The following is a 10,477-nucleotide window of genomic DNA, read 5'->3' on the forward strand; positions in this document are numbered from 1 at the left end:
CCGGAGTATTTTGTTACGCGTATCGTTGCATTTGTTTCTTATTTTGACATAAGAATATGGTTTAATTATATCATTTTTAGGATAGAAATAACATGGAAACATCTAAAAATGTTCACAATTAAAATGTTAGGACAATAAAATTGGTAAAATTGGTTTCTGCTGGTTACCGATAATTTCCATGAGTTATAATTTAGCAAGTACACCAAAAGTATTTATATTTTGTTGTTTATGACGCGTGAGTTTCAATATCAGAAATGTGTATTCAAGGTTTTACTGGGAATTACTATTTAAAACAAAACATGAAAAACTATTTATTATAAAATAACGAAAAAATAATAACACGTTTGAGTCAATAGTTATGCACTTGCCGTCATTGTGGTTGCGGTCATTTTGACGCCATGTTGGATTTCTCTGTTACTTATTTGACTACCGTAATTTTTTACTATCTTAATGTGTTCTTTGCTCCCGATAACTAAGTTTAGACATCAAAATAATGAAACTTGATTGGATAGTCACATGGTTATCTTCATTATTTGGTTTTGGCGGCCAACTTGGACGCCATCTTGAAAAAAAAACACTTTCCGGTGGTTCGATTCTGGTAAACTTTTGATATGTTATAGAAGATATTCTTCCCTACCAGGATCAGTTAAAATACCTTTTGTAACAATTTTGGGCAGTTGGTGGTATTTTTTTCATAAATTGACCCGACTATGCCCATCGCCTTGAATTAAGAGACACGCTCTCTCAATAAATTACGATATCATTCGAAGTCTAACTTTCGTATAAACATGTATTGTTTAACAGTTAAATGTTCCCACCAATATAAAGTATGTATAATTGTGAACCAAAGTCCCATTATAATAAGATGAAATGCATTTGTAAGTTTTAAATAAAAAGCAGCACTATTGTAAATTGTGTGTTTTTGTGTGAATGGTCGCATGCGTTCGTACGTGCGTTTTAGCGTATTTAATTTAATATCCTTAAAAAGGTTGGTTTTTGTCCGACCAATTAAAAACAAAAAAGAGCAATAAGGAAACTAGCGATGTATAAAGTGTAAAAACAACGTACGATGATGATGGTACTATAGTCATTATTGCAGAACATTAATATTGCCAATACCTAAATAATACAACTATTGCATCTGCTTCACATATTTTCATCTTCCAACAAACAAATTCAGTCTAATTTGCCACATACATGTAAATATAGGAAATATACGTTTATGTAATATATGTAGCCAAAATGTTTTGTACATGTTATAATCGGTTCTCTCTGATTTATCTCGTGTGATCTGGATCTTATTGGTCGTCTGTTATTTGGATACCAACGTTTATAGGAAGTTCGCCCAAACTGCCCCAATTTTCAGGAGCTACCCTGTCCGCTAATGAAACCAAGAAACCGTACGTACTGCATAATTGGGGTAGAGCATAATGGCATGGCGAAACGGTAAAATCAAGTTGTCAATTGACAAATACAAAATAACGCATGACAAACATAAGCAAGTGCCTTGAAAATTACAATTGAGTGAAAACGGGGCTTAGATGGACTTGAAAGCAATTGAGTTTAGTAGCAAAACCCTTTATATGACAGATCATTTTATTTATCATTCCATAAAAACTGTTTTATCATTTACCGTAGAATATTCATAATATGCAATCATATATGTGGTAGAAACACCTGATTTTTAACACGTTTTGCACGATTATCACTTAATAAATGACAAAGATTCTTTAGCATATCATCAATTAAGATAACAAGGTACTTGCTAAGAAAGTCCAAAATTACGTAAGCTTTGTTAAGCTGTTTATGGTGACTGCGAAATCTTTGGCCCATATCTATTGAGTTGTCTGCCATCCTTCACGTAGGCTTCAAGCGGATCTCGAATAAACTTGTTCAGGCAGCGACAGTCGTTCTCTTCATCCGGCCTCATGTGGAACCACTGTTGCTCGCTTTCCGGCGGGAACCGTTCAGATCTTTTCAACTCCTTTGCAATGGCATCATACACGGCTTTCATCGAGGGCGACATTGGAAGCTCGTTGCGCGATATTGCATTCACCACCTCGTCAGGAGTAGCTGGCATTGGTCGCTTGGCGCAGGATGTTTCGTACGGATCATTGGAGCATTTGCCTTCGTATGGCTTCTGACCGTCCTTGACCTTCTGGCTATAGAACCCTTGGTCCGAGCTTCTAGGACGGCGGTCAGTGTGGTTATCATCGAGCGGGGGAGGTATGAGGTCCGTGAGACTGGAAGACAACGAACTTAATGTTGAATCTGTCCACATAGACGTTGTTGTACGTGACGTGAGTGCTTGCGTCCGTGGTGTGACTGTGGCCGTGCGTGTTGTTGGAGTTGATATTGGTGTTGTGGTAGTCGTTGTTCGTGATGTGGTTGTTGTTGTTGTTAGTCGAGTTGTTGTTTGCGAAGTGGGTGTCGATGAACGTGTTGTGGATGGTGTTGTTCGTGTTGTACTTGTTGCTGTTTGTGGAGTGGATGTAGTAAAGCCCGGCATGGATGTTGTCGAACCCGCCATGGACGTTGTCGAACCCGGCATAGGAGTTGTGCTCACGGGATTGCCAAAATCAAAGCGCGAGTCCGACACGCAACGATTTATAGCAGTGTCACAATACAGGTCTTCGCTGTTACCGCAGTTATTAGCGCACGTGGGAGAGTCCGTATAATTAAACCAGTTGTTAATCCAGTAATCAGCGATGCCGTCTCTGTTCCTCAAAAAGTCCATTCCCACCATCGGGTTGGCCCCGCTGTGATCCGGCGAATCTGGTCGATCAGGTGGGTAGTCTGTCGCCGGATCCACTCCACAGGCGGTGCGTTGACGCTGTCGGAATCTCTCCCAGATGTAATCTACGAATGCGTGATGCATGTAAAACACGGGATCAGAGGCAGCAAATGACCGTTCCATTGTGCCGCCTACCCAAACATGAACTGAGTCGTGTGTACTCTCCCACGGATCAGTGAATTCCTGTGAAACGCATTCAAAGAATTTCTTTAGACAAGTGATCTAAGCTTTATGTAGCGTTTATATTGCGAATAGAACGGAAACAATGCAATATTGTGATATGTATCACATCTTTAAATATGCTTCCTTAGAACAATGTTTAATGGGATGGGTTGGTAAAAAAACATGTGTTTTTCTTTTTTTCAGGTCGATATTTGACATGTTTCTGATTATAGTACAAGTTAAGTGTGCAAATACAAACATGTTACGATTTACATTTTAACACATGCACTATTATGTAGGCATATCATCGTGTGAAACAATAGAAAAAATGAAACAAGTGAATTTCCTTCTTACATCCAATAGACAACTGTTTAACAGGGTGTTAATCCTATCCTGACGCACGAGGTTCCCATTTCCCCGAGCCACGGCCCTCTGCAGAGGACCCTCGGCGGTGTTCCAGCCGGCGAAAGGCCCTGCGTCCACTGTCCCCGTGCCAGGACCTAAGGAAAAGGCGACCAAATGAACGACGTGCAGATTATTTTTATATCACAGCTAAATGATTTGTACAGAAGGAAACTATGGGTATTGGATACGTTGTGATTTTCAGGCCTACTATGCTGTATACTGCTACAACATGTAAACAGCGGACTAGTTGTGTGGCCTGTGACGTCCGGTTGAAGGTCAAATGGAGCTAAGACGTGTAGACGATAAAACTTGTTAAAATGTTTCAACATATCAATTAATGTGTTCCTAAATTTGTATATATAGATGCATTAAATGAATAAATGTCAAATCTGTGTACCGTATAAGAATACTAGCCGGTAGATATTAATCCAATATTTGATTTAAAAAAAAAATTCAAAACAAATCTTATAAAGACCGCAATTAGCAATAATGGCGGGATTAAATGCTGCATCATGCTTGACGTAAGTGCGCACATTTTATAAGTTAACAATGGGCACTTATCTATGTTTTTGATATTTTTCTTTGGTAACGCAAGAATTTACATGTGAACAAAAACAATATTTGTTCCACTTGAGTATGAAGCATTTGAAATTCTGATTAAATTTGAATTGAGGCATAAACCGATATGCTGTCGTGTAACTCGGTTTTGGCATCGACTTGCTTTGGACTATTTCGCGAGGCGTAAACGGGAAACATCACAGACATTTGTGCTATCACTGCACACGGCTCGATACATATAAATCTGTGTTTGTCTATTTATTTTAATGATTTTAAGATAATATCTTGATCGTCACACCAAAGATTCGTTTAAAAAAATAGTGTAGGATAAAAAGAAAGGCAAGATTAGCCGACAAAAACCTTTCTCAACTTGTCGGAAAAATGAATATACACATTACACTAACATAGAAGTCTCTATATTTCAAGCGATTTCGAGCATTTGATTTATTGGTTATAATTGATTTTACCACGAGTTTTCACGAAGAACAGACCGGTTTTACTGTCGTTGATTTTACTAGCGATAATATCAAATGCACGTGTCTGAACTCGTGTATGTTTTTTTTATTGGGTATAATTAATTTTAAAACGAGTTTTCACGAAGAACAGGTCGGTTTCACTGTCATTGATTTTTACTAAGAGATTATAAAAAATGCTAATGTTTGAACTCGTATATGTTTTTTTTGACAGTCATATTACAGTGCTTTGACTCAGTACTCTATTGATATTATTATAAGATATATATATATATGATTATTATCTAATAATAATTATCTTTTCATCTTCGCATGACTGCACAGTGTCCATTAATATTACTCTTTTGGTATTTCAACTATGTGTGTGTTATCTTGGACAAAGCACAGCTCTAATCAAATTCCTGTTTTAAAAATCGCCACGTGGTAATTAAGGGGCATGGTGTTCTTTATAGTTAAGTAAATTGTGCGTTTGTTGATAAGTGCAATCCGTTTTTCTTCCTACGTATTTAAAACACCCAATGGCTGTTAACAATATTGAATACAACGCATGCTGCAAACCATAAAAACGGTGGGCCTAACGAGTGTTGGAAACAACGTACATTTTGTATCTGTATTTTTCTTTAGATTTTCAAATTACATTTAGAGCGTTGATGCTATCCAGTTGATATGGCAGTATTAAAAACCATAATAAAATTGTTTCATAACCATTTTGAAAACTACACTGCTTTGGAATCCTACCCAAGTGTGCGTTGTCCCACATAACGGAGAAGCCAGGTCCCGCCGCCATATTGTCATCTAAGGTACTGTCCCAATATGGCAGGGACACACTAGGGTCTTTCTGTCTCAGAGCTTCTTCAAACCTAAAATATGGAATGAAATAATTGCATAACACTGTATTTCGTTATTGATGTTTTATTCCTTTGATTTTATTAATGATGTTTTTTTGCGAAATAGACCTAGCAAGGGTTTCTGACTATGGTGGAATTGTATATCCGCTACGCAATATTGAAAAGCAACCTTAATTCCTACATTTCATTTCATAAACTGCTTTTTGAACAGATTCAGAAAAACAGAAACAGCTCTTTTAGCTCGTTAAATCAAGTATCTGTAATATAATCTACAGTTTTTCATAAGGCCACCGGCAATAAGATATCAATAAATATATATTAAAACTTTGAAAGAAATTAAATGGAATGTCTTGCTTAAATAACTATAAACCTAATTTAACATTAAGTCGGATTGAAATGGGATACCTCATTTGTGATGATGGTTCACTTGAATAACTCGATACTTCATTGAAGATTTTGTCAGATGGATTTAGGAGTCCACATTTGTGTAACTTATATAACTTGTTATAGTCAGATTCAGTTAAATATACCATAAGGCGATTTAATTACAGTGTCAGAAAGACTCTGTTACATGGCATGAATGCATCCCCTTGATGAGCCCCATCATAACTGGGTTTAATGCATGTGCGTAATGTGACGTCATAGATTTGACTGTGCAGTCCACGCATGCTTATCAGGGACGAAACTTCCCGCCTAAACTGGAAATTCGTTTAGAATATACCTCCTTTAAACGAACAATTTCATAAAGCGGAAAGCGTTGTCCCTGATTAGCCTGAGCGGATTACACATGCATTCAGCCCAGTTTTTCCCAACTCAAGGCTCAATTCATCACTTACAGGGCTAAAAAGACCCTGTGCCAGGGTAGGAATGCGCCACCTCCGTGGGCTCCGCCATCTATTAGGGCGTTCCTGTGCACGAGAGCAAAGCAGGTCATCGTCCCGTCCTGAAATACATCAAGAAGGCTTTCAATGCTGTCGGTTTGGAATGATAAACATTATCTATGAAGTATATGTATAGATAATCATTGAAATTAACATACGATATGTTCACATATTAATACTTTAATTAACAATATATCTTAAAATGAATCAAATTGATTACATCATACATACATTTCAATGTCTCCTGGGTCGAACTAAATACTTAAATATTAAAACAAGCATGAATGGTTAACTTGCTCACATTATATTTTGATTGAACATAAATTTAACACTGTGCTTATAAATTATATGCGACAAAATTGTTGTTTGATACTTTCTTCGTTAAAACATACACGTTTTTATAGCCCTGAAAGTGAATAATTTTATTGATTCTGAAAACCGATTTCGGTGTTAAAAATGCAAAAAATAATGTTTATAAAGATACACCAATAAAGTCTATCAAAGTCTGCCCGACCTGGTAGACCTCATTCAACGCGGCATGCAATCGATTCCTTTGCGCCACCGTCAGTGTGCGGTACTCCTGCCGTGTCCTGAACCCAGTCAGGGGACGCGTGATGTCCGCAGGTGCAATCTGCCTTACGTCCACCGTGCCACGCTTTTTTCTCTTCATTTCATCATATTTGCTGTTTTCAAAGGCGCTCAGAGCCCTACGTCCCCTTTGTAGCAATTTCGCTTCCTCCAGCCCTTTGTCGAAGTCACCTGCATACGGGTCGTTCTGTTTTTTCCACAGAGCTACCCGCAGACACCAGATCTTTGCCTTTTCTGGAGGGACAATTTCTGGTTTCAGAACCTTCAAGCAGTCGTAGTATAAATTGGTAACTTCTACTTTAACCTTTCCCGCGCTTTTTCCACCTCGCGGAACTGCAGAAACTGTAAAAATATAATGATTATATTTTTGAATTATTCATTTTGTATCCCCATCGTTACGTATTCAATTCTGTAACCCTTCTACCGTTCTGGAGTATATACAAGATTCGTCTTGATTCTATTTAATTCGATTCTTCATAATTACGTCTAACAAATGATGGAAGTGTAAATGTGGTAATCAAAATACAACTGACTTAAACTGGTGTTTAAGATGTTTTGAATTTTTTACTTATATACAGCAAAACACCTCTGCAAGCGTGGAACATAAATATGACGCTCAAAATTCAAAACAGTAAAAAACGTAATTTGCCTATTCTTACTTAAGTATAAACATTGACTCACTGTCTGTTGGCCTTGCACCATTGCTACCGGGACTGTAGAAACACTTGTCCTTAACCTCATAAGTACCGTTCAACTAAACATGGAATACATATGTGTTTAAGTATCATACCGAAAATTGGTGAAATATTTACATATGAAAACTGCATTTAGTAATAGAACGTCATGTGGTTAAGGTATAAACACATGACCAAATGAACAAAAATGCCTGGGTAGACAAAAGTAATAATTTAAATTAAACAGCGTATTTACAAACTTGAATAGCTGGTTTTCGTAATATATACAGGATAATAAAACACTAAGATAATAAGAAATTCATACGATAATATGTAAGTGAAAAAGATCCATTAGAATGAAAATGAGCCGTGCTCTTTGAAAAGGGGGTCTAAAGCATGTGCATTAAATGTCATAGCAGATTAGCCTTTGCAGTCCTTACAGGCTAATCATGGACGACACTTTCCGCTTAAACTTGATTTTTGCTTAGAAAAGACTATTTTTAACGAAAATTATCATACAAGCGGAAAGTGTCGTCCCTGATTAGCCTGTGCGGACTGCACATGCTAACCTGGGATGACACTATACGCACATGCATTAAACCCCCTTTTCACAGAGCACGGCTCAAATATAAACGATGTGAAACTCAATGTACACCAGAAGAAGAGACATAATATCTGCACAATACAGTTTCTAAGTCACACCATCATACATGACAAACACTAATTGACAATCTTTAAAACGATATGAAACGTACACCTCACGCTAAGTTCAGTATGATTCCAGAGGGGTAATCACGTGATTATCAAGATGGCGACGTCCATGCCGAGGCAGGTATTTTTCGCCGTTTTATACCCTTTACTATTTGTATTAATTTTATTAAATTCCGCACACTTTACAGCCATATAAGCAAGAAAGTTACTGGCGTTTATTTCATAGTAATATTCGCTCTATATCTCGACTTTACTCGCTGCGAAATTTCTTAGCGGTATGACCTAATTAGGGCTCCACGAAGAATATTTTGGGAAGTAAAGTCGAGATATTAAGCGATTTTAAATACAAAAGAAGACATATCACCTTTTTACTGAAATGGCTGGAAAGCGAGCGTAATTTAAAAAATAAACAAAAGAAATAAAGGGTATTAAACGGCGATCAAAAAACTGTCTCATCGTGGACGTCGCCATCTTGAGTATCACGTGATTACCCCCTCTGGATTCACTTGAATAGAACATGTACATACTTGACAACAGGATCACGAATAGAACGCGAATGCATTTAAATAAAATAAAAATAACGAGCCTTACCAGCTTATTAAATGCAGATATGGCTTCCTGTATCTGTTTTACATAACCATCGATGTTTGTCGTTGTCATTTTGTCGCCAGTTGCGCTATTAGATCCAAGCAACATGCACGTGCTCGCTAAAAGCACGAGCGCTCGTGCTAAAAGGAGCATTGGTACCACAAAATAAAACTTTTAACCTAACAAATGTCTTCGCAACTGGCACGCAATTAATTGAAGAATTTTATCAGCAAGGGTCATTGTTAATTTATACCTCTTGTCAACCACTTTGCAACCGAAGTCGACATCTTGTTTGTGTAAGAAAGCATATAATTTGGCCAGGTGTCGCATGAAGCCATACACGCCAATAATCTGTCGAACTTATAATAACTAATCGCATGAATTCAAACTACATTTAACAGCAGCCTTTATATACTGAGGGATAGTCTAAATCAGAATGTTAGAGAATGAAGAATTATCGAAATATTCATATAATGACGAGGGCTCTCCTCAAAACGTCATAACGACTACTATATAAAACAATTGTTACATAGGACTTTAACCCATTTATGCCTAGCGTCTAGAAAAAAAGGCTTTGGCAAACAGCGAAGACCCAGATGAGACGCCGCACGATGCGGCGTCTCATCAGGGTCTGCGCTCTTTGCTTGAAGGAATTTCTGTAAGAAATATTATAAATATAGAAATAAATATACTAGACATCCCTAATTTTGGAAATACATTGGTCAAATTAAGAAGGATGGGAGATTCCACTAGGCATAAATGGGTTAATTTTCTCATCGAAAGTCGTAAACAGTTCTTAAAAATAAATTTTTACATTTTCGATACTTACTTAATATAACTTAGGTTCCTTTTCCGATGCACCTTAAACAAAACATAAACATCAACTTCAACCAATTATTAATGTCTTTGATATGTTACTGCCTTTTTACACTATTTTTTCCTTAAAGTCCTTTACTTTTATTCTCATTTGATAAAAAAAATTGCAATACGATGATTTTCAAAAACTTCTTAAATATTTGTAATTTAATGCAATTTATGTCACATAGAAAAACCGTGCAGTGCATCTGACATTTTGTTTGTAAAGATTATATACCAATGGTGTTCTAGAGAAAAGTTAAACAAAATATTTTACTAGCGTTAGTGTAAAGCGGCATGACAAGAAACAACAATTTGATATGGCATACCAATGGATAAGAAACACATGGAAGGAAAGATTTTTATCAATGCAGTATTAGAAGGACTTATAACGGGGCGGATTTTAATAATCCAGTCATGAACTGGAGTCGGCAACGCTTGCAATAAAAAACTCAAACTGACCATGATTTGTTTAGAATAGAAATAAACGTGATTATTTAGAGATATCGCATATGCATCATGAAGACGACTTGAGCAATCTCGCGCTAAAGTAATTGTGACGCTGCTAACGCTCATTGAAGTGAGCTACATTATGCACGAGGGCTAGGGTATGGTTGCCACCCGGATAATATTTGTAACAATTTGGTAATAATATTTCTTACATGTCATCAGACAATTTTAATTGAAAACAACCTTTTGAAAACAACCTTTGATACTTATTTAATTTTTAAGAATGTTCATTTTTCACTGAATTTGAAAGGTATTTTGACGATCGATCTTTCATTGCTAAGAACGTTGCTTCGAGATCTCAGGTGACTTGAACAGACATGAATACATAAATATTGAATCCTCAAAAATATTATCAGGTGAATTTGTTTTATGCAATTACATTTTAAGTTAAGTGAATTATTGGCAACGTAATGTAGTAAATGTTGGGCAA

At 36.7% G+C, this 10,477-nt stretch overlaps 1 protein-coding gene across 1 annotated transcript; it reads right to left on the reverse strand.

The window, feature by feature from the left end:
• Positions 1–1,632: 1,632 nt before the first annotated feature.
• LOC127846396 (putative tyrosinase-like protein tyr-3) lies at positions 1,633–6,949 on the reverse strand. The gene is made up of 5 exons (XM_052377608.1): positions 6,636–6,949; positions 6,077–6,183; positions 5,131–5,252; positions 3,311–3,456; positions 1,633–2,977 (listed from the first exon to the last, which is right to left on the reverse strand). Exons 1-5 carry the CDS (start codon positions 6,789–6,791, stop codon positions 1,805–1,807), a joined length of 1,704 nt encoding a protein of 567 aa, XP_052233568.1. The 5' UTR covers positions 6,792–6,949; the 3' UTR covers positions 1,633–1,804.
• Between the last annotated feature and the right edge of the window lie 3,528 nt (positions 6,950–10,477).

The sequence above is a fragment of the Dreissena polymorpha genome, chromosome 9 (genome assembly GCF_020536995.1).
Source record: "Dreissena polymorpha isolate Duluth1 chromosome 9, UMN_Dpol_1.0, whole genome shotgun sequence".
Classification (NCBI taxonomy): domain Eukaryota; kingdom Metazoa; phylum Mollusca; class Bivalvia; order Myida; family Dreissenidae; genus Dreissena; species Dreissena polymorpha.

What these genes read in the sequence shown, in the direction of transcription:
- LOC127846396 (XM_052377608.1), bottom strand. Translation starts at nt 6,791, where the DNA reads ATGAAGAGAAAAAAGCGTGGCACGGTGGACGTAAGGCAGATTGCACCT. An exon ending in GTGGGACAACGCACACTTGG is followed by an intron (nt 3,457 to 5,130) that starts GTAGGATTCCAA and finishes CCTTTTCCTTAG; the next exon opens with GTCCTGGCACGGGGACAGTG. An exon ending in TAAACAGTTGTCTATTGGAT is followed by an intron (nt 2,978 to 3,310) that starts GTAAGAAGGAAA and finishes TGCGTTTCACAG; the next exon opens with GAATTCACTGATCCGTGGGA.